The sequence below is a fragment of the Canis lupus genome, chromosome 7 (assembly GCF_011100685.1).
Source record: "Canis lupus familiaris isolate Mischka breed German Shepherd chromosome 7, alternate assembly UU_Cfam_GSD_1.0, whole genome shotgun sequence".
In the NCBI taxonomy this organism is placed as follows: Eukaryota; Metazoa; Chordata; class Mammalia; order Carnivora; family Canidae; genus Canis; species Canis lupus.
The window spans coordinates 75,861,074-75,886,129 of NC_049228.1; the positions used below are offsets into that span (position 1 = coordinate 75,861,074).

General features: G+C 41.9%; 1 protein-coding gene across 2 annotated transcripts in view; it reads left to right on the forward strand.

Moving 5' to 3' along the window:
* Positions 1-25,056, forward strand: part of RAB31 (RAB31, member RAS oncogene family) — a 128,669-nt gene that overhangs the window by 96,119 nt on the left and 7,494 nt on the right. The window contains exons 6-7 of one of the 2 annotated variants that reach the window (XM_038543867.1): positions 16,451-16,560; positions 21,075-22,090. In XM_038543867.1, coding sequence (XP_038399795.1) covers positions 16,451-16,560; positions 21,075-21,166 — 202 coding nt within the window. In that variant the 3' untranslated portion in view covers positions 21,167-22,090. Of the gene's footprint in view, positions 1-16,450; positions 16,561-21,074; positions 22,091-25,056 lie in introns of those variants that run through there. The other variant, XM_038543866.1, reaches the window with a different exon arrangement.

The window sequence follows — 25,056 nt, forward strand, 5'->3', positions numbered from 1 at the left end:
GAGGCCTGCAGACTAGAAGGGCAGGTACAGCTCAGAGTAGACAGCATAAGCTGTGCAATTTGCCTCAATTGGATGGCAGGAGACGGTGGCATGAGTGTCAAGCGGTGGTAGGTCATTGGATTTTTGAACAAGCATGTGTGGCATGGGGCTAATTCCAGGTGGCTCTAAGGGGGGCAGATGTGGCCTGGAGTCTAGATAGAAAAACCTTCTCAGGATGTCTGGGGAGCCCACAAGAGACTGCATGGCCTTGTCCTGGGCCTGGCAGAGAATTAGAGCAGACAGTCTTGAAAAGAAAAAGAGAAATAGGTCACCTTGCTTCAGTAGTTTTAAAAGTTCCACGAACATAAGAATCACACAGGGAAACTTCTTAAAAATTCAGATTCCAGAAACCTAACTCCTGAGATTCTGATCCAGTAGGCAGTGGCAGGCTGGAGATATATGCATTTTGTAAAGTGATCCTTTTATAAGCAGTCTGAGGGCCATTCTTGGAAAACCATTGCCTTAGGTGATAGGAGTTGATGATGGGGAAGAATGAGGAAGTCCTGGAACCTAGCTGGGCATATATCCACGCCTGTGCAGGCCACACTTTCTGGGCCTCTTTCCCACCCTTCTGACCTTAGGGAGAATGGAAACAGTGGATTTTCAGTTTTCAGGATCCAGTACCCCTGACCCATCATCCTGTTATCCTATTAGAAGCAGTTCCCATTCTCTGGCCCCCTCTCTTTTGCAGCTCACACTGAGAGTTACCAGAAGAAAAGATGTGATTGGGTTTGTCTCCATCTAATTAATATCAGGCTCCTGCTTGCCGGCACCTTGTACCCAGCCACCTCTTGGAATGGTGGGACTTCCTCATAACCAGCCTGTATGGGCTGCCTCTAGCTTGGGGAGGGCATTAGGGTCACATGGTTGTGGCACTTCCACAAGAAGGACTGCAGGTACCTCAGGAAGAACCATCTGCTTTAGTTGGCACTGGGGGCAAGATCTTTCAGGTTTCAGAGGAAGGAGAGGATATCCTGATATCCTATCTGATCCCTGACCCTTAAGCCAGAATTCCTTTCTTCAGATTTCCCTATCAGTCTTGACTTGTAGCCATCATTATAAGTACTTTCTTGATAGAATTTACTTTCACCTGGAGAGAAAATGAGTGGGAAATATCAGAGAGGAAGACAGAACATGAGAGACTCCTAACTCTGGGAAACGAACAAGGGGTAGTGGAAGGGGAGGGCAGAGGGTTGGGGTGATTGGGTGAAAGGCACTGAGCGGGGCACTTGATGGGATGAGCACTGGGTGATATGCTATATGTTGGGAAATTGAACTCTAATTAAAAAAAAAAAAAGTTACTTTCACTCTACCCCTACCTCGTAGTAGATTCCAGTCCTGTTTCTTTTGCTTGATCTTCTTTTCTTGATTTTGAACTTTTGGTCTTGTATACAAATCCTGTTGGATCTCCCCAAATTTGTAACTCTTACTGCCTTTCTTCATCATTTAACATTGGATTTCTTTTAATAGATTCTAATTTGACCTGTTCTTCAAGCTTAGAGGTCTCCCACTGGCTTTTTCTTAGAATCCCACACCTCACTGGTATGTTAGGGCTGTGAACAAATCAGAAGGGGTGAGAGAGGGATCTTGGAGAAGTGCTGATAGGACTTAGGCTTAATATATTTTATCTGGCAAATGGTACTGGTAGGAAGTTACCCAATCAAAGTGATGATGGAGACAAGGGGTTGGAGATTGGGAGGGACCTCAGGGGTGGTGGGCTCTTACAAGAACTGGGAATGGCTCTTCCATTGCTACCTCCCTCTACCCAAACTCCTCCCATCCCCTGTAGATGCAACCCAGGAGATGAATCATAGTCTCTAGGCTCTGGTATCTCTAAGGGCAACACTGAGAGAGATTGGTGGGGCTGCTCCCAGTGAGTCAAGAGCCTTTCTGGAGTATAGAGGTTGTAAGTTGAAGAAAAGAATATCTGGGGTAGCAGTGAAACTAGGGTGTGGTAGGAGGAAGGACATTTATCCTATCAGTTTCTAATCATTTGATTAGCAAGTGATTTGGGGTAGTTCTTTTTGTGGGCAGCAACTTTCTATGGAGAGTGCAAGAAAAGAGAAGAAAGTATCTTCCTTGGAGCTATTTGCCTCTATTTGGAAAGCCAAGAGTAGTACACATGGGAGGAAAATATCTAAGGAGCAATACAAGGCTATATTTAATAAAGCTCCAAATGTTATGGTGCAGAAAGGACAAAAGAATTCAGGAAAAGGATAGTCTGTAGTCATCTGGAGTGATTTGGAAAGGCTTACAGATGAAGTGTGCCATTAAGCTGAGCTGTTACTGATCAGTCAAGCAGGAGGAAATTCCAGGAAGGGAAGGTAATGGACAGAGGCATGAAGGTGGGAGGGAGTTTGGCATGTGTTATGGAAGAGAGATCATGAAGAATATTTGCCTGGGAAATGGGGGAAGACACATGGATAATGAGGTGATAGTTTATGCCTGGCTAAAAGTATGCAGAGTAAGTAGTTTGTGCTTGATGTGCTGGGGCCACTTGTCCATTACTTGTACTCATGGCATCGTTGCCCATCACTGTGGCACTATCTTCTCCTGAGCCTGTTGTGGCCTCAAGCCCCTTAACACAATACTTCTGGAGTTAGCGCCAGCTGAAGAGATGAAATTTGTTTGCCAACTTCAAGGTAGGCTATGGGAGCCATTCTAGATTCTTGAGCAAGTGATTGTTACAATTTCCCGTGCCAGAACTGGAGAGGGAGCTGGACTTTGCAGCCAGCATAGTCCTTCTACAGCTTTTCCACAAGTACACGGACCACTTCTGGAATTGCCAGGCATTGGTTGTTTCAGATTTTTGGATAAACTTGTAGTCTGTAGCAGATAAAAATATACTTGAAAATAAACATTTTTTTTTTGCTAAGAATAGATACATTGCCTTTATTTCTTATATGTACTCCATATGTACTTATACTCCAAAACACATTCCAGTCTTGATGAACATAAGAGTTTGTTTAAAATTATACAAACCGAGTCACAGAACATGAGATGTTGGATCATAAAATCCAACTTATTCCAAATACTAAAGCACAAAAGCCAATGAACATCAAAAGCCACTGAAAGGTCTGGAAATAATATCATGGTCAGTATCAAAATGCACATGATGTTTTCTTTACATGAGATGAGTAGAGTGAAATGTGCTCATTTCTGTGAAATGTGTGTCTTGAAATGTGCTGTGAAATATGTGTCTTGTGCTCTGAGATGAGCGTTTCCTTGTCTATACCTCCTTCTGGTGCTGTGCAGGTGGCTGAGTCTGCATCCACTGCTGGTGTGGAAGCAGGAGGGAAGGAACTGAAGGCCCCTGGGAGAGAGCCCAGTGAGGACATCTGGAATTTTTCCCATTTTCACTCATAAAATATTCTTAACGAAGAATATATGAAACAATGATGTATATTTTAAAGAATAATGGGAATTTTTAAGAATTAAGTGAACAGCTGTGTAACTATGAGTAAGCCTTCCTCCCGAACCGTATCCTCTCCCCCTAGAAGTAACTCTGACTTTTGTGATAATCATTTCTTTGTTTTTTCTATACTTTACTACTCACATCTGCATTTCTAAATAACAGATTTAGGTTTGCCAGTTTTTGTACCTTATTTTAAATGGACTATCACTGTATGTATTACATGATGACTTGTCTCTTGCACTTAACATGCTTGGGAGATTCATCCCAATGAATGCTGTTAGCTGGATTTTGTACATTTTCATTGGTTATACTATTTGAGTTTATGAGTGTGACACAGTTTATCCATCCTGTGGTTGAGGGATATTTGATTTATTTCTGGTGTGGTGTTACTGTGACTTTGGGTTCTTGGATATTCTTATACATCTCATAGTGCCATGTGTAAGCACTTCCTTAGATTCCAATGGGTTAGAGTTTAATTGCTGAGTCACAGAATATGCACATGCTCAGTTTTACTAGGAAATGCCAATGCTTTCCCCAGTGGAGACCAGTGGTGCGTGAGACTTCCTATTGCTCTACATCCGTCCTAATCTTAGTGCCATAAGATATTAGGGTGTGGAGTGACATCTGAGAGTAATTTCAGTTTGCATTTCTCCAGTTACCAATAAAGTTGCCATCTTCCTACATGTTTAGTGGCCACTTAAGTGTCCTTTTATGTGAAGAGTCTGTTCAAGTCTTTGCCACTTTTTCTGTTGGGTTATTTACCCTAATCTTATTTATTCAGAGGATTTTGAAATGCATATATATTTAATGCTATCCCCTAAACATATGTATGCGTTGAAATATTTTCTTCAAATTTATCTTTTAGCTTCTTGATCTCTATTTGGTTTTTGCATTATCAGAAGTCCTTAATTCCTATGTAATAGAATTTATTGATTTTTTTTTCTTTCTGCTTTGGGTGTTTTTGTTTTTGGCTAGGGAAAGAATCTTATTTAAGAAATCTTTCCACACCCCTGAGATCATGAAGATAGTCCTATATTGATTGTCTTTTTAAAACTTTACAGTTTGATATTCCTATCTGTCTTTATATCACTTAGAATTGATTTTTATATATGCTGCCTACGTTTTCACAGATAGCTGTCCAGTTAGTGAGCTGCATTGGTTGTAAAGTCCATACATTTCCCGCTCATTCATATGTCACGTGTCATGTATGAATGGGGCTCTATTCTGTTCCATTGGCCAATAGTATTGGCCATCTCTGTGCCAATACTAGCTAACTAAATTCTTACAGCTTTATTAGAAGTCTTGGTAAATGGTCTGTCATCACTTTAACCAATATTAATAGTTGGCCCCAGAGAAGATAAAATGAGAGTGTATGGTTTGGAAGTAGATATGTTGTAGTGTGGTGGCAGTTAGGGCCTAAATCTACATGTAGTGATGTGTATGTGTTGTGTTTATAGAAAAGTTGAAAAGATAGTAAAGAGTTCCTATATATCCAACATCCGGTTCTCCCTGTTATTGTTTTTAAAGATGTATTTATTTATTTTAGAGGGGGGCAGAGGGGCAGAGGGAGAGGGAGAGTGCAAAGCAGACTCTGCATTGAGTATGGAGCCTGATAGGAGGCTTGATCCCATGACCCCAAGAGCTGCCTGAGCTGAAACCAAGAGTTAGATGCCCAAACTACTGTGCTACCCAGGCGCCCAATTCCCCCTCTTATTAGCATCTTATATTACACTAGGACAGTTGTCACAACTAAGGAACTGATATTGATACTTCATTATTAACTAAAATTCATACTTTACTCAGATTTCATTAGTTTTTCCCTGATGTCCTTTTATTTGGGTTCTAAGATCCCATCCAGAATATTATAATACAGTTAGTTATCATGTCTCTCTGGGCTCCTCTGGATTGTGACAGTTTCTCAGACTTCCTTTTTTCCTGGCGACCTTGATCATTTTGTGGAGTCAAATATTTTGGAGAATATCTCTCAATTGGGGTTTGTCTGACGTTGTTCTCATGAGTAGACTGGGGTTATGGGTTTAGAGGAGGAAGACCACAGTGGTAGAGTGCTATATTCATTACTTACCACTTACCACTGGTGATGTTGACCTTGGTTACCCAGCTGAGCTAGTGTTTGTCAGGTTTCTGCCGTGTAAAGTTACCTTCCCCAACTCTTAGAAGGAAGTCTAATAAGCTCATACTAAAGGGAGAGGGATTATACTCCCTCCTTGAGAAAGGAATATCTACATACATTATTTGGAAATCTTCTGAAGGTGAAATTTGTCACTTCTACCCACTTAGCTGATTTATTCAATCATTTGTTTATATCACTATGGACTCATAGGTTATAATGCAGTACTGTGTTATTTCATCTGTTGCTCAAATGGTTCCAGCTTTGGCCACTGGGAGCTCTTTCTTTTGGCCCCTGTGTCCCTTTAACATATGCTTATCATTTTGGTTTTTGAGCACTTCCTTACTTTCTGGCACAACTAGATGTTACAGGCTCATCTTGCATATTTTAGGCTTCAGCCCTAGTATCAGCCATTTCTTCAAGGAGCTCTGGTTCCTTTTGTTGAAGAATGGTATTTAAAAACCAAGGTATGGGCTGCATTGGCTTGTTGCCCATTGGTTCTAGGACCTTTAAGTGAGTAGAGCTAGGAAATGAAGGTATGCATACTCACTTGAGTGTACATACATATTTGTCAGTTGACCCTTAAACAACATGGGGTCAGGGGTGCTGACTCCCCCATTCAACCAAAAATTGGGATATAACTTTGATTTTCCAAAAACGTAACTACTAATAGCCTGCTGTTAACCGAAAGCCTTATCGATAATATAAATAGGTGATTAGCACATACTTTATATGTTATATGCATTCTGTACTGTATTCTTATAATAAAGCAAGCTAGAAAAGAGATAAGGTTATTAAGAAAATCTTAAGAAAATACATACATATTTAAAGATTTTATTTATTTATTGTTTAGAGACACACAGAGAGAGGCAGAGACATAGAGGGAGAAGCAGGCTCCTTGCAGGGACCCCGATGCAGGACTTGATCCTGGCACCGGGATTACGCCTGAGCCGAAGGCAGACGCTCAACTGCTGAGCCACCCAGGTGTTCCAAGAAAATACATTTATAAATACTATACTGTATTTATCCAAAAATTCACATATAAGTGGACCCGTGCATTTCAAACTGTTTTTTCGAAGGTCGACTATAATTATTTCTGTATCTGTCTGCCTCTATAGTAAGATAAACATAAATTCATATTGATGCCTCTGGACTCTAATTCAGAAGCATAAAATTCATTCTGATTTTCTTTAGGGGGCAGAGGAAGGATGTTTTCTAAAGTCATCAACAGATGTATGATAGAGCAGAATGGTAAGCTTTTTTTGTTCCTGGAGATTTTCTTAGAAGATACAATAATTTTTTTTAAGATTTTATTTTTAAATAATCTCCACACCCAATGTGGGACCTGAACTCAACCCCCAGATCAAGAGTTGTATGCTCTACTGACTGAGCCAGCCAGGCATCCTAGAGGATATAGTAATCTTTTCCCTTCATTTTATATGCTGTCCAAAGTTTCAGAGTTTCAAAATGTCACTTCTATTAAGAATTATGGCCAATTCAGCTATTTCTTTCAAGTGGCACAATATTTGCTTCTATTTGTATACTGTTCACTTAGACAGTAGTCTGAAAACAGGTTCATCATCACCATCATGATTTCTAGCAGGAATTGAACTCTTACTATGTGCCACACATTATTCTAAGTAGCTCACATTATTCTTCATAATAATCCTGTAAAAGAGTCCCTCTCCTTCTCCTGCCTTGTTGATAAGGAAACAGGCACAGAGGTTAAGGTGTTTGTCTTGGGTCCTGCACCTCAGAAGGGTGTAGGGTCAAGCTTTATGCCCGATAGTCTGTCCTGGAGCCAGTGTTCTTGGCCATCATGCTATATCAGCATCTCATAAAAAGTGTAAACTGGATCCAATGGTTTTCTCTGGTTTTCTTAGGACTAGCCTAAATTTCTGTTTGGAGAACGGGGTTTTAAGAAACAAAGAAATGGCCGAGTCTTCCTAGAGAATCTGTGTTTTCTGCTCCATACTCATTCAGTTCAAACTCTGACATTTTCCATGAGAAACAATCCATTTAAGTCTGTGGCGAGAACCTGACACTGCTTGTTTGAACTTGACACCAGGAATTTGGCCCCAGGTGAATAGCAGTTATGGGCACACATGAATAAGTAAGCAAGATCCCATGGGAAGAGAAATTCTTCCCAGGGTACACATGTCAAGGGCTTTAATGGTTAGCACTTATTTCATTGTAAAGTGTTATTGTCCAGTCAGGTCTTTGCTGCAAAGGTGGTAATTATTCTTCATTCTTTTAAAAATAGTTCATTTTGATTGTGTTCCACCTCACTGGGAAACCAGTTTAGTTGTCTAAAAGAACTAGCGTTTTAAACATTTTAAACTTTGCTGCTTTAATTATTGCTAAGATGGTTGCTCATCTATGTGTTACACAAAGAGATTGCATATTTAGAGAAAATATGAGCCAATGTGACACAACCTACCCTTCTTATTCATTCAGTGGCTTCTTGAGGGAGGGGAGGGGCTGACACCATTCCGTGGCACACAGCAGGCTTTGCAGGCAGCAGCCCTCCTCTGCTGGATTCTGATGGAATGTTGTGAATAATTTCCACTGCTTTTAGCAAGAATACCTTAAACATGTGGGATGGTCTTGACAAAAGAGTATTCCACCAGACGTTGAACAACCGTGTCCTGCTTACTTGTGGCCTGCTTCGTTGGTCTTTTAAGCTTGACCTTGGAAGGGGTCTATGGCTGAGGGAGAGAGGAACAATACAGGGCAAAACTTTTTTTAAGATTTTATTTACTTATTGGAGATAGAGAAAGAGAGCACAAGCAAGCATGAGCGGGGGAGGGGAAGAGGGAGAGGGAGAAGCAGGCTCTCTGCTAAGCAGGGACCCCCCTCCCCATGCAGGGCTCCCTCGATCCCAGGATGTGAGCTGAAGGCAAATGCTTAACTGACTGAGCCACCCAGGTGCCTGCCCCAATAGGGCAAAATGTTTTAAGTGAAATGTTAACTGCTTTATTCCAGGAGTTTGGCAGGATATGAAATGCTTGGTTATTGCTGTTATGGTAGTTTAGAAATACACACTCTAGATCACACCCGAAGCACCAGAAAGTTTCTTTTGGGAAGAACTCATGGGGCCACTCCTCTTTTACCTGTAAAATAGTTCCTGACGCATGTATATTTGATTATATCCTAGATATAGTCATCTTAATACAGATTTCCAAACTCAGGACTTCATAGCGTCAGATTATGAATTGGATAGACTGCAGAAATACTAAACTCAATATTTTACAGTCCACCCCTTCAAAGAGTTATTCTCAAGCTATAGAATGCATAATAAGCTGTTGGGAAGTGGCCCAGATGCCTATTTCTGGGGCTTGTCTAATAGACCTTCTGGTTCAGTGCGTCTGAGGTGCAAAGATCTTCATTTCTAATGAGTCCAGGATAATCCCTGGGATGGTGGTCTGTAGAACACATCTGAGAAATGAGGCCCTGAAAGATTCACAGGTATCCTCTGATGATATCTAGAGAAGGCTGAGTTATGATTGCCAGTGACAGACTACAGTAATCTTGGATGTTTGTCCTCATTTTGTCTCTTTGTCTTTAGCATCAAGTTTTTTTTTTTTTTTCCTTTCAACTTAATGTGTTTAAGTTCTGGAAACCTCTTAGTGGATATAGTTTTTCTACATTTAACCTTCCTTGAACTCTTTGGAACATGTGGTCATCCTACCAACAGTGCATGAGCATCACTCTCTTGTGTTCTAAAAGTACAGATATTAAGCTTTTTCATCTTGGCCAATCTGATATATGAATCATGTGATCCTCATGTTCATGGGAAGTTTTTGAATTGCTGACAGGATTAGGAAAACCGAGGTTGTCTACTGAATAACTATTCTTCATCTATCTACAAATAATAACCAATTAGAAAATCAAGTTGACAGTAAAACTCTCTTTATAATAGCAATACAAATTTCAAATACCTAGAAATCTAGAAATAAACTTTTCTAGTTTGTATGTAGTTTTTAAAATTTTGAAATATTTCAAATCCTAGAAATAAATTTAGCAAAAAAATGAGCAAGAACTCTATAGATAAAACTTACACTCTATTGCAGGATGCAGAAGATTTAAATAAATGAAAGTGTGTACTCTTTCCCTGGATAGGAAAATTCAGTATTGTAAAAATGTCAGTATAAACCATAGATTAAACCGTGAATTCACTGAGATTCCACTCAAATTACCAAAACAACATTTAAAAAGAGATTTTACAAAATGATCCTAAAACTCATCTAGAAAAATAAACAGAGGGATGCCTGAGTGGTTCACTCAGTTGTGTGTCTGACTGTTGGCTTCAGCTCAGGGTCATAATTTCAGGGTCATGAGATTGAGCCCCATGTTGGGTTCTGCACTCTGTAGAGTTTGCTTGGGATTCTCTGTCCTTCTCCCTTAGCCCCTCCCCCTGTTCTATCTCTCTAAACTAAACTTAAAAATCTTAGGAAAAAAAAAAAGAAACAGATAAAAATAGGATTGGAGGAACTAATCCCAAAAGATATTGCTATCTATTTTAATGATTCAGTAATAAAACAATATACCATTGTCACAGAACTGCACAGAAAGTCAATGAACAGAGTAGAGAATCAAAAAATAGGGTGAAACACATAGAGAAATTTAGTATATGATAAAGATGATATTTAAGTAAATATAATAAGGGATAATTCAGCAAATGGTTTTGGGATAATTAGCTAGTCATAGAGGAAAATGAGAAAAAATAAATTTACAATAAATTTAGGGACAAGAATTTAAATGTAGAATAACAAAACCATAAAAGTTAGAGAAAGCAGTTAACTGTTAAAAATAATCTTGGAATTAGAACGAACTGTTTAATCGTGATACAAAACTCAGAAACCAGAGAGGAAAATAATCAATAAGTCGACTATATAAAAACTTCTGTGTGGCAAAGGTCTAAACACAAAAGATAAGCTGAAGAAATGTGAAAATATATTACAAAGAACTAGGTTTCTTAATATGCAAAGAGCACTTACAAATAAACAGGAAAAAAAAATCCAAACTATCCAAACGAAAGTAGTTAGAACATGAATAAGAATGTCACAGAACAAGAAATATTTATGGCTTATGAAAAGTTGCTATCTTTGAATACAGGTTACTCAGGATTAATAATGTCAGAATGTTTTTCATGGAGAAAGGACTTCAGAATATGATACAATTTAATCTGGGGATAATTTATCAAAATTAATGTAGTTAATGAGTCAGCTGATGTAGCCTGTATTCACCCATTCTTCTGTGGAACAGTGATGACTCGCCTGGGAGCCTTCCTGAGTCACCTGAACCTGTGAGGCACCTTTAAGCTCTGAAGTAGTTTGAGCTTCCTGTTTACTTGTTTCCTCCATCTGCATCAATTCCTCTTTTTGGTGGCATTCTGTAAGAAAATGATGCCATGCCATCATCCTTGCTGATACAGCTTTGTGACGATTTATTAAAGAAATGCTGATAGAGCACTATGTGCCAGGTATTGTTTTCAGCATTTTATAATATCAAATTTCTTAATATGTAGAATTGTTATAAAGCATTAATCCCATCTGGTAGAGTGAGGTGCATAAGACCTGCGGTGGGGGAGGCACCATGGGAGTCACCTATATCCATTGACTTTCAGGAGGAACCCACGAGGGCAGCCTGGGTGGCTCAGTGGTTTAGCGCCGCCTTCAGCCCAGAGTGTGATCCTGGAGACCCGGGATCGAGTCCCACGTCGGGCTCCCTGCATGGAGCCTGCTTCTCCCTCTGCCTGTGTCTCTGCCTGTGTCTCTGGCTCTCTCTCTCTCTCTCTAATAAATAAATAAAATCTAAAAAAAAAAAAAAAAAAAGGAGGAACCCACAGAACCTAACCTTCCCAGTGAACCCCTAGCGGGGACAGAGCATTACTCTGTCTTTAGCCTGCTCCTTTGATCTCCCCCTCTCAGGTATGGCTTCAGAAACTCTTTCTTGGGGTACCTGCCCTCCTCTTTCTCTGCCATCATGGAGAATTAAATAACTCTGAAATTAGAATGAGTCAGCTGCCATGTTGCCAGGTTACATCATGAAAACAAAACAAGGACCCTTGTGGGGCAGCACAGCCCATTGAAAACTGGAGCCACAAGAATGCTGTTTCCTGACCTCCCTCCCCCACAGAGAGCCTCTGAGTGCTGTAGCCTGAGCAGGTGTCTGCCTGGGTCCAAGACACGTGACAGGCTGCTGTGTGGACCCTGCTGAAGTATAAGCTGATTAACATCAGAACTGGCTTAGAAGGAGTCTCCTCTTTCATGTGTTTCCACCCCTAAGCCTGACCTGTATTGCTCTCTCCCCATCACTTAGCTCTTGGTTCTGACCCTGACTCTGGTCTCTTCTGATGATCCCTTGAATTTAGTGTTTTCCTGGTAAGTGGACAATAGCTTCCCCCATGATCTCCAGCTTTCCCACCTTCTCTGCCCTTTGTGTCCCCCGTTGGCTTTGCATCCTAACCTCTATCTTAACTACTAGGCCTGCCTGTGGCTGCTTTCCTGTGGGGTCAGGACACCAGAGAGTTAAGAAAGAAACCTTGGGTAATGCTGATATATAAGGTAGGCTGAACACCGTGGGTTCCTGAAAGAAGCTGAAGGAGCAGCGGTGGGAGGGGCAGCCGAGGGAGGAGGACTCACAGTCTACACCTCCTGGATGGTTTGCAGTAACTCTTCTGGGTGATTTCTGGGAGTCCTGAATAGGTTGGTCTAGAAAGTCAAAAACAATCTTTCCCATCAAAATTGACTAGCTATGCTTTTACTTTGGCTTGGGCAAATTAGTTTCAATCGGCCTGTTCCAGGGCCTAGCACAATGCCCAGCATATGGCAGACACTTGATATATATATATTTTTTAAAAATGAATGAAAGCCACTAGATGCCCTAGTCTCATGTAATCATAAGTATAAATGACGAGTGGTGGCAGCCTTCTAGCTGCGTGGGACATGCAGTGGGCCTCTCCTGAAACACAGCCAGCGTTCCCAGTGGTTGCTAGTTTATCTGCAAGATCTCCAAGGAAGGAAATTTTCACCTTTTTAAGGCTCTTCTTTCAGATTGTAGCTGTACCTGTTTGTTCCAACGACAATTTGCCGACATCTACTGGGTGTCCTACCATTCAATTCAATCCTGACTGTGACTACCTGGAGATACCATAGATCCTACAAATTAAGGGCTCAGTCCTCCAAGACTCCCCCCCCCCCCCGCCCTGAGTTCAGATGCCAGATGCAAGTCTTGGGTATCCCCAAGTTAACCTCACTGCTGCCCAGCAGACTACTAGTTTGGGGGTTCCTATGTCCCCTCCACCTCAGGCTTGATAATTCAGTAGAACAGAGTTCTCTGAACTTGGGAAAGCACTAGATTTATGATTGCAGTTCTCCGCTAAAGGGTACAACTCAGGACCAGGCAAATGGAAGAAATGCATAGAGCAAGGTGTGGGTTGCTGCCATTCTAGCACCCTGACATGTGCACCGACCCAGACCTTTCCAAGCCTTGCATTCAAGAGTTCTCACTGAGATTTCATTACTTAGTCATGATTGATTAAATCTCCAGTTCTTCCCTCCCCAGAGTTGGGGAATGGGGCTGAGAATTTCAACTGTCTAATCATGAGGTTGGATCTTCTGGCATCCAGCCCCCCTCTGCAGCTCACTAGGGCTCCTATGTATAAGAAACTCAGGTGTGGCATCATCGGGCTTTTTACAAATACCAAAAGACACAGCTATCACTTGGGAAACTTGGTTTCAGGAACTCTGTGCCAAGGAGCAAGGAGAAAGAGCAAATACATATTGCTTTTTATACCACAGTAGAGGAAACATATTTTGACAGATCCAAGAGTGGTTGATCCTTCTGGTCTCAGTTTGTTGTTAGCAGAACTTTCACTGGCCCTCTAGACTCAGTAAGTACCTGTTCTTTAGGAGGATGGGATATGCCCTTCCCTTGCTTCCGCCCCTGACTCCAGTGTATTACAGTCTGAGGAGCTTTAGAATCCCACATATTCTCTGTCTACAAAATCGAAAGAGAGTCCTCTGGAATGTAGGTGCCAGTTGGGTGGTTATGTTGTCGAGGCCTGATGGGAGCAAAGTGGGCAGAGCCAGAGGGTCTTAGATTAGACCCTGCCTCCACTGCTGATTCACTGTGTCATTTTGGGGAAATCATTTATTTCATGAGATCATTTCTAAACATGGAAGAAGTGTGAGGACACACTTTTCTTATCTGTCCATTTCAGGGTCCAGCGTGTAAACTGTGAGATGATTAGCCCACCCAGGGTTACTGTTATGCTCAGGATGGATATTCTGAAGTGTGTGGCAAGGGACTTTGTTCTTTCATTAATCTTGGCAAAACCTATTCTACTCCTCTTTGTCTCACAAAGGGACTGATGAGTGGTGGGCTAGAGAAGCATTTGATGGTAATCCGCTCTCACTTGAGGGGTCTCCAAAGCTTCCTTGATGGCCAGAATCGCCCCTACCCCCAGGTGGAGATTAGCAGGGCTCGGCCTGTCTTATCTGAACCACATTTGAGTAGAGATGAGCCCCACCCTCCTATTTGTGGTTTGATAAAGACTGCTGGGAAGAAATGAAAACTAGGATAACATGCCAAACTGGAGGTAGGAAAGCCCTTTCCTGGGATATTTCAGATGTAAAATTCATTGCCACCAAAAACAAACAAAAAAAACAAAAATGCAAGGTTTTTTTCCCCCTTCAGTCTTTGTGAGAGGCTGGAGGCTTGTCTGATGGAAACAGGAGAGAAAGCAGGTTCAGGAGCATAGTTTTTCCCAGTGAGTCTTTGGTAAGAAAGATTATGGAAGCAGATTCCAGCTGACACAGCTCAAGAGGCTTCATTTCTCTGGCTTGGAGTCCTGGGGCAGCTGCCTCCCCTGTGGTGGAGTCTCCTTGAGTAGGGCCTTCTCCAGCTAGCACCTGAAAAGTCCTCTCATTTGAGCTGGGGTCCGTAAAGAACTTAAGTGTCAAGGACATATTTCCCCTGGTAACTTTATAAACCAGATCCAGCCTTTAGGAGGTCTTTGGAGGAGCAGAGGAAAGGGAAGGAGGTGGGAGGGGGATACAGACTCTTCACCCCACTCCCAGTTTTGATTTTCTGTCTGCCTTTCTTCTTTCCCTACAGCCATCTGTCTAGTAACATTGTACTCTCCCTCACCCACCACATTAGAGGAGCTTCCAGATTCTTCTCACTCCTCACTCCAGTCTATTTAGTTTACTGTTTCCCCCAGAATGTGGGCCTGACTCTGTTGCCCTCCTGTTCCTCAGTGGCCGCTGGGCATGAGGCAGGCATGGGGTGTGTCTTCCTGCCCCCCTGCCAGGATTCCCCCTGGCTACTCTCTCCCCTCTGGGCTCCAGTCCATCTGACTTCCCTCCATTCCATTCACTTGTAAACCCACCCTTAGACCCAGGATAGTACTGGGTGCAGAATGTGGGGATGAGGATACTCCTCTGCCAAGGGGCCACCCCACACCCCTGTCATGGCCACACTCCACTGACCTTCCCAGGATCCATTGATCAAAGTGCGTCACTTCCTGTACTTCTGTACTCTTCCTGTGCTTTTGTATGCTTCCTGTACACCTCCTAGACTTCTGTACACCACCGGTACTTCCTGTATACCTCCTGTACTTCTGCACACTTCCTGTACTCCCTGCACTCTGTACAGTTCCTGTATTTCTATATACTTCCTATACCTCTGTATACTTCTTTTTAAAAAAAAAGATTTTATGTATTTATTCATGAGAGACACAGAGAGAGACAGAGAGGCAGAGACATAGGCAGAGGGAGAAGCAGGCTCCATGCAGGGAGCCCGACATGGGACTCGATCCCGGGTCTCCAGGATCATGCCCTGGGCTGAAGGCGGTGCTAAACCGCTGAGTCACCCAGGGATCCCTACCTCCGTATACTTCTCATACTTATGTGCACCTTCTGTACTTCTGTACTTCCTATAATTCTGAGGTGCTTTATTACACCTTTATAATCCACGTGTTGCAGATGTTACAATGTTGTGGGTCAGAGTAACCACGGACGTTTGTCTTTGCTCTCTAGTGTAAATTCCAGAAGGCAAGGATTACTGATTTCTTTAGCACCTACAAGAGAGACTGGCATATAATAGCTGGTCAATAAATATTTGTTGAATAAATGACTGAACTTCTGGGGAATCAGAACTGTGTCTCCTTAATCTTTGGATCCACCACAGCATCTTCACATTAAAAATAGATCAATAAATGTCTTTCTAGATTATTCATTTAAATAGAGTTCATGTCCTAAAATCTTTGCAGGAAGAGACTTTTTTTTTTTTTTTTGGAAGAGCCTTTTGAAGGTGAAAGTCCAGTTGTGTCCTGTTGCATCGTAGCCACTGTAGGTATAACCATGTTCATTTCCAGACTTTCAAATCCTGTGCCATATTCTCTCTGATTTGTGAAAGACATCTATAAAAGTTCTACAAAAGCATGTGTGTATGTAGGAGCATGCACACGTGCATATATGCACATACACGTGTAAAATTGTTAAAGACCATAATGAGTCGTTTTTATGGGAAAAGAAATCAACCCTAACTCTGAAAGCTGGAATGTATGCTGCCATCTTCATAATGAGTGCTTGTAATGTTCTGGAATTCTTTTTTTCTGTGGGACCAGGGATAGCATTTTACATATGGGGATATTATCTCCATGAATGCCAGAGACCGGGTTTTAAACTTTAAAGATTTTCACCCATACTAGTTTTCAACACTTGCAGAGTGATTGAGTTGTTATGCTTACAGGATGATAAAGGAGCTGTGTCCACATGAGCTTTTTGTTTGTTTTGCTAGGGTTCTTTATATTTTACAAATGAGCATTCATTTCTGTCTGCATGTGACCTCTTTTCCAGGGAAGTTCCCTTGAAGGATGCTAAGGAATATGCTGAATCCATAGGTGCTGTTGTGGTTGAAACAAGTGCAAAAAATGCTATTAATATCGAAGAGCTCTTTCAAGGAATCAGTAAGTACCTGAGTTGCATTTTCGGCTTTGTTTACACTTGTATGCTTCTGAGAGTCAAAGGCTAAAATAACAGGGCACTGCCCTAGAGCTTTCCACCTGTGTGAATCTGTCCGATGCCATGGATAGCAAGCCTACAGTCCGGACCTACATCATGCCTCCTGATTCTGAACCTCCATAGTTCTGTGCTTTGACCTGTTGTTTCTATGTCATGTGAATAAAAATGAAGTAACTGTGTTGAAAAATAGTCATTTTAATTAAAAAGTTGTGTGTTTGGTAGCATTTGTGTTAGCACGTTGAGGGGGAGAGAAATAAAATTGGCAGTGATGAGAGGTAGAAAATGGGATGACTCTAGGCAAACAAAATAAAGGAGCCTTTTAGTCATTTCTTTTGCCTGGTGGTGATGAACAAAAAATGAGTCTCCATCCCACAAGACCTGAAATTGGCAGTTGGGTGGACAGTCGATTTGAAAAGTTTTTTCTCATTTCTAATCAGCTAGTTAGTGGAAGGTGGTTGCTCTCGTCTTCGTCTCCTGTTCTGGGTCACGTTATGATTCCCTTTCTTTATGTTGGTTCCCCGTAAGTAACCTTTATCTAAGATCTGTTTCTAGCTTACGGCCAGATTTTCCCTCACAACTTCTTTGGGTCCCCTCAGAGAGCTACCTGCAGTTGGCTGTCTCAGAGAGCTGTCCTGGGATGCCTCTAGAGTACAATCTGGGACTTGGCCGAAGTGTCAGCCTTTACTGAAGTGCTGGGACTCAGGGGCCTGGGGTACCCACCTTGAGAAAAGTCAAGCCCCTGAACAGTTGGCAGTTGTTCTCAAAGGTCTTATCTGGTTCCAGACAATTCCAGAAGGGAATTCCAGAGGGGAAACTGGTGGTTTGATCTCTCTTCTGCCTGAGGTCATCGTTGGCCGTGCTCTTAAAGCCAGAGGGGCCGTCACTTCCCAGAACAAATTTTATTTCCTTTTAACTGGTTTTGGTTCATTACTTTAGGCTCTGAGAACCCACAGCAGGGATTATTCTGTTTGTTTCTCTTGGCTTGATTGGGAATTCACTGGAGATGGGGGAACTCTGACCTGGGTTGCTTACATAATACAGAAATGCACAGAAGGGCATTTACTTGTTCATTGGGGTCCACATCACCTTCCCTCCCATCCTCCTTCAGAGGCTTCATTTTACTGCTGTTATTTTACACTCTCAACAGAATAGTGTTATCCAAGCGCATTGACCTTCGTGGTTGAACTCTAGAGTGCTAGGCTGTAATTTTATGTTGGAAACCGTGGATCCCCAGACTCCTGCTCCTTCTTGAAAATGGGCCACTGCTGCAGTGCTCTGCGGTGAAGCAACTGCTCAGCTCTCCTCTGTTTCTGTGGAATGCTAGGTGACATCTTAGAGCGTTTGGCTTGAACTCATTCCATTAACCTCATTTTCCCTCACATCGAACTCATTCTTTTCCAGTGACGCTCGGCTTTTCTGGCAAGTTGTAGGACTATTAAGATATTACGTTTTGAATAAAGGTTTTAATTAGTGAAGCTAGATATAGCTCCCGATGACTATGACATCGGCCCCTTTCCTTTGTGCAGCTCCTTATGCTCTAGAACTCTCTCCCCAGCATAAGCCCCTGGAAGGCAGATGGTGCAGACCGCTGGAGAGTGAACGAAGCACAGTGCTCCGTATACCTGAGATTCACTTGAGGTTTCTGTATGAGCTAGGAGATTTTCTGAGGTTTACACAAATCATTATTAAAATAAAGAGTGAAATAAGAGCTGCAAAGAAGAAAATAAGCCTAAGTGGCAAGTATTGATATCTTAACTGTAAAGGTACTTCTTTGTATGGTGCAGCCAGTATATATCTCCTCACCCATATGAAGTTTCTATGGCTCGAGGTGATGGGGAATTTGAGTAAGGAATTCCCAAGATCTTGGTGGTCTGCTTCACTTAAGAAAAAGCAGGTGGCTCAGTCGGTTAAGTGTTTGCTTTGGCTCAGGTCATGATCCCAGAGTCGCAGGATTGAGCCCTGCATCTGGCTCACTGCTCAGTAGAGAACCTGCTTCTTCCTCTGCCCCTCCCCCCACTTGTACTCTCTCTCAAATGAATAAATTAAAAAAAAAAAAAAAGCAAAAGTATATGTCAAGTAAACAATTATTTGTTTATGTTTTATACTTGGGGTAAAATTGCCTTAGTAAAAAAGCATGTAGATACATGGCCTGCAGCAAGACCTCTAGCCATGTGTAGACTGTAAGTGCTGGTTCCTCTTTACTCCTTCAGGTGAATTTTTCAGAATGGGATGTTGTAGCTTAATTACAGGTTAACTTAAAATGCAGTACCAAGTACACCTAAATACACTGCAGCAGACATTTCGTCTATCTTCTTTTTTCCTGTTCCTACTTGTATTACATGTGCTCCTCCCTGAGCTCAAAATAGAACGGGATATTGCTGACTTGTACACTCCCCAAAGCAATGTTCCCGAGACAAACGTGCCTGGGAGAGAAGATGCAGTAAAAAAGTGGTGAGAATAAAAGCCCTTTGAAAAGGTGTGCTTAAACTAAATGAATTCATACTGACTTGTAGGAAGAGACAAATGTTTCTCTTCTACATTCCCAGAGTGTTCATAAACCAGAAGGAGACAACTGCGTTCTCCAGACATGAGTTAGTGTATTTACTAACTGGAAATTGTTTAGCGAAATATTATCTGTTTTCAAAGGCTGGAGCTACCTTGTCAAGGATTTAGATGCTGCTCTGTTTGGGGGGGCGGGGATTGTGCACTGTCTGTGCTCGAATAGCCTGCTGTCCTCTGAGTGGCATTCCAGCAGGTACCCTTTGCTCAATCACATTTTCAAACTGCCTTTACCCTGCTGCCTATGGCTTGATCTGCTCCATGCGTTTCTCCTCAGGGTTGTTCACTTTTCTTTTCTGAGCTTTTATACCTTTCATTTGAGCATTGAAGTTTTCCTCTTTGAATTAAAAGATAAAGAATTATCCTTGGCCAAGAAAACTGTGGTACATTTGAGTGTTTCAACTGGTGTATGAAAGCACGAAGATATCCTGTTGCTGTTTACTCATTGTAGTGTTACATATCAAAACCCAGCTCTTGATGGCCTTCCCTCCAGAGCTCTGGCGTCTGCTGCATCAGCAGGCTGCGTCTTTACCTCCTCCTTCCTCCCTGCTAACCTTGACTCCTTGTAGGTCTGCTTTCTGTCTTTTTCCTTATGAAGTCTTCATCTGCCCCAACTCTCACAGGTAGTTCCCAAGATTCCTTATGGCTTCCCCATCGTTCTGACATTTGAACACACTTAAATGATTAAATTAAACGAACCCATTAAATGAACTCTTTAAATGGTTCCTCCAGGTGCCTCAGATATACACCTACTGCAGGGGCTCTGTGACAAGATCTTACCCTGTTATATTCTCCGTAAGGCTAGGATGAGTAAACAGGATAGTGCTTAATTCAGATTTTTGAATTTGGGCCTTCATCCTCGCCTCATGATGTTCTAGGAGATAATATTTCAGTGTGGCCACTAGATCAAGCAAAATACAGTTGCTCTTCTATGGGGACCAAAGGTTGGATGACACCAGTCCATCGGACAGGCCTGGTATCTGTTGATCCGTGTATTCAACAGACATATTCTGTACTCTTCGGTGGGTCAGGTGCCTTGCTAGACACAAGGACCCCATTGTGAACAAAACAAACTGGCCGTCGAGGCAGGAGACAGCCTGTTGGCACAGAGTCAAATGGATGTGTAATTACACATTGTAATAAATGCTTTGAAGCAAAAGAATAAGGACTGCAAGGATAGAGACAGGTGAGGACTTCAGATGGGGTGGAGGAGATCTCCCCAGGGAAATGATTTTAAGCTGGACCTGGAAAGTGGACAGAGGCCAGCTGGGCAAAGAGCTCGGAGGAGCTGTCAAACCAAGTGAGTTTCTGAGGCAAGAGATGGTATGCTGCTTTTAGGAGAAAGGAGGCCTGGTCTGCCAGTGGGGAGCATGGAGACTGAGCCAGGTCCTTGCTGGCCTTGTACTGGGAAGGAGGGAGTGATATTCTGAGTGCACCTGGAAGCTCTGAAAGTGTTCTAAGCGGAGGTGTGGCATATCCAGTCTACACTGAGGGAAAGATCACCCTGGGGGAATTTATAGAAAGAGAAATGTTGGACATGGCTCCCCAGGCAGGGTGCTGTTACAGTCATGCAGGACTGGGGAGGCTGGGATAGGCTGTTCCTGGGATAGGAACTCGGATGCAAAATTCAGAAATCTTTTGGAAGTAGAACCAACCACAGGGGAAACAGGCCGTGGTGATGGGATGGAGGGAGAGAGTGGTACGGTCCGATCCGATCTGTTCTTCCTGGGCCCCCTCTCCCGGAATGAGGAAGACTGGCACAAGAGCAGGCTCTCTGGGGACTGCGTCTGCTGTGAGCCTGTTGAACTGGGTTCTGGAGTGTGAGAAACACGGGTTTTGGTTTGTGGATTTTAATTATTCAACTCAAATGCTTTTTTTTTTTTTTTAAACTCTCCCTAAGGGCAAAAAGAGGTGGAGCTGCAGGCTCCCCCAGAAAAATGTCCCTTTTCGGGTGGGATCTCCGCCAGACAGCTGTGCTTTTGTTCCAATTAATTTGAATGCTGACTGTGGAGGAGAGAACACAGGCTTTCTTCTGGAAAATCACATCTGGAGACACTGTAGACGTTAAACTAGGTTTTTTGTTAGTAGTTTGAGAACAAGGTGAGAAATATTTTTTCAAGTGTATATAATTAGAGGTACAAGTGTATTGGTTTGGAAAAATTAGAATAGGGTGCTCATACGACAAGCAGAAAGTTAAGATATGTAGGCAGTGATCAGGTCTTGTTTTATAATCATTCTTTGCACAGTGTTAGCTTTTTTAAGTGCCCTGGATTTTTAAAATTCTCTAGTAGTTTTTGTTTGGAGCAGGCTCAAAATCAAAACAAAGCATTTGCAAATTCTATAGTAGTGTAGCCGGCTGTCAAATGAAAGTGAATTTAGCCATCAAGGGACACTAAAGGACAAAGACAAAACCTGTCTACTTTCTTACACCAAAAAAGTTAATTTAGGGAGTGCAATGATAGAGGATGTCTGTGAAACAGTGTAGTTTTCAGAATAGGGAGAAGTGGGGTAGCAAATACCCGAAACATGTGTCTCTTTTTTATCCCAGGGATTCCAAAGCAGAAATAGATCAGGTGTGCAAAATGTAGCAGGAATGTTTAACACACAGCACATTCTCATTCTGTCCCATTGTCGCAACTGCTTAAATGTTTACACTCATCAGTGCACCACTTATGCTGTGAAATAGGCACAGTTATCATCCCTATTTTACATACGAGGAGATTGAGGCATGAAGGGGTTTGTAACTTGCTCCAGGTCGCAGAACTAGTAAGTAAGTAGCCTATAGTAGAAGGCTGCCAGGGGGCTCTGGAAAATCTAGTCTATCTCACTGCCCATGGCCTATGGCAGTTTATGGTAACATTATTCATAATGGTAAAAAACAGGAAATGACTTAATGGTCCAAAAGTTGGGAAATGGTTTTTTCTAAAAAGCCATGCTGTCGCTAATATAAACGAGTGATTAAAAATGATGATGTAAATCGGTATTTCCAGTTATGAAAAGGTAAATTCTTGACACTGAAACAGAAGTTACAGACCGGTTTGTATAATATCCTGATTTCATAAAATATGAACCATATATAATGGTAAATAGTATATTCTTCTGGGCAAAGATTGGAAGGATACATGCACTTAAAATATTAACGGGTTGTTTTATGGTGGTAAGCTTCCAGGGAACTAAAAAACAAAAAGAAAAGTAGGCTTTATTTTGGAAAAAAACAAAAAAAAAACATATGCTCGTAAAACGAATAACCTAATGAACCAGCATGCACTCATAACCAGATTTCATCTCTACCCCACACCCCCACACTCCCCCTCGCCATCCACCTGAATTATTTCGAAGGGAGTTCCAGACATCATTTCATCCATAAATAGGTTCAGAATGTAACCTTTTTTTACATAACAACAATTTCATTATTACATTAGTAATCATAATGCTGTTATCATATTAATATCACCAAATATTCAGTGTTCAAATTTCCAAATAGCTCATATTTGTCCTAAATGGTTCCTCTGTTAGCATTTTACAATTTGCTTGAATCAGGATGCAAATAAATTACACATACAGGGATTAGTCGATATGTCTTTTAAGCCTCTCTTAATCAAGAGATTCCCTTTCCCATCTTTCTCCTTTTTCCCCCTCATGTAATTTCTTTATGCAAGAAATGAGATCACTTGCCCTCCGTAGTCTAACACAGTATGGATTTTGCTGGGTTCCTGGGTTGCTCAGTAGTATTGCACTGCACGAGTAAAACTGTGTTAATCCATCCACCCAACATTTGGGGTGTTTCCAGTTTTGGGCGATTAGAAGTAGGGTTGCTGTGAACATTCACATACAAGTCTTTGTGTGAATAAGTACCTAGGTGTGGGATGGCTGGCTTATCTGCCAGGTAATGTTTAACCTTTTAAGGAACTGCAAACAGTTTTCCAAAGTGTTTTTAGCCTTTTACATTGCTATCACAAATGTGGGAGAGCTCCAGTTGCTCCACATCCTCATCAGTACTTGGTTTGGCCAGTTGATAAAATTTCAGTCATTCTGATCGGAGTATAGTGGTATCTCCTTATAGTTCTTTTTTTTTTTTTTCCCTCCTTATAGTTCTAATGTCCATCTTCCCAGTGACTCATAGTGTTTCCTCTTTTATGTGCTTATTTGCAATCCTTAAGTCTCTTTGGTGAAATGTTGGTTCAAATTTTGCCTGTTTTGTATTGAGTTGTTTTCTTATTGTCAGGCTTAAAGATTATTTTTATATATTCTGGATGCATGTTTTTTTTTTTTTTTATCAGATATTTGTTTTTTCAAGTATTTTCTCTCAGGCTGTGGCTCGCCCTTTCATTTTCTTGACAATGTCTTTGGAAGAGCAGAAATTCTTCATTCTGATGAAGTTGGGTTTGTTAGATTTTTACCTTGTGGCTGGTGTTTTTTTGTATGTATGTCTTACAATTTTTAAATGTTAAAATAAAAAAAAAAGGGGACATATCCATTCAATGGAATACTATTCAAGTGAAAGAAGCCAATTAAGTGAAAGAAGCCAATCAGGAAAGGCTACATTGTACTGTATGATCCAAACCATATGACATTCTGGAAAAAGCAAACCTATAGGGACAGTGGAAAGATCCGTGGGTCACCAGAGGCTCTTCAGGGGAAGGAGGGAGGGATATATGGGGGAGCACAGAGGATTTTTAGGGCATTGAAACTATTCTGTCTGGTGTTTAATGGAGGATGCCTAACATTACGTATTTGTCAAAACCCATAGGATATACAACACCAAGAATGAGCCCTAATATAAACTATGGACTTTCTTTTAGAATAATCAATGATGGCTCATCTTTTGTAATAAATATTCCACAGTTGTGCTAGTTGTTAAAACAGGGAAAGGTGGGGATGAGGGTATTAGGAGCTCTCTGTACTTTGCTCAACTTTTTCTGTAAAGCTAAAACTGCTCCAGGAAGAAAGAAAGAGAAGAAGAAAGAAAGAAAGAAAAAGAAAGAAAGAAAGAAAGAAAGAGAGGAAGGAAGGAAGAAAGTCTATTCATTTAAAAAGAAAAAGGAAAGGAAAAGATGCTCTTGAATGGTAAGGAAGTCTGATGATTGAGTCACTGAAGCCCCCGCATATTGAAGACCTCTGGCATTCTGGGCTCACAGCCAGTGTGGCCTCTCCCTTCTTCCCTCTCTGTGGATGTTGCCATTCCTTCAGCAATCTAGACATTTCTCCTTGCTTTTCTGTATCCCTCTCTTTCCTTTATCTATCTCTCTGCCAGATGTCTTCCCACAGTCCTTCCCATCTTTGTTTTCTACTTCTCTTAGTGGCACCCAGATCAAGGCTCCCCTTTAAAAAAAAGATTTTATTTATTTATTTGAGAGAAAACGTGTATGTGCTGGAGAAAGCACAAGCAGGGGGAGGGATAGAGGGAGAGGGAGAAGCAGACTCCCCGCTGAGCAGGGAGCCCGATGCGGGACTCGATCTCAGGACCCCAGGATCATGACCGGAGTAGAAGGCAGACGCTTAAGGGACTGAGCCCCCCAGCACCCCTAGATCAAGGCTCTCCTCATCCCGGACCTGTACTTCCTGCAAGCCTCCTGGTGCCATTCACTCTGTCTCCTAAGCCGTTCGGGTCCCAAATGGAATGTTAGCCCATTTCTGAGATCTAGACTCTAAGGTTCCAGGTCATCTAATAACTCCAGGATTATCTTCTTTACAGCAGCAAAAGGACAGTTCAGAGAATGCCTCAAGGGGCATGCCTCACCTCCGGCCCTGCTCCCATTCTGTATTCTAAGGGCAGTGGTCCATGATGGTGAGCCTTAAAGGCTATTATCAGGGGTAAATACTGCCAAGTCCTACTGGTCGATTTACTAATTAGGATGATTCAGAAAATCAGGATGGAGAAA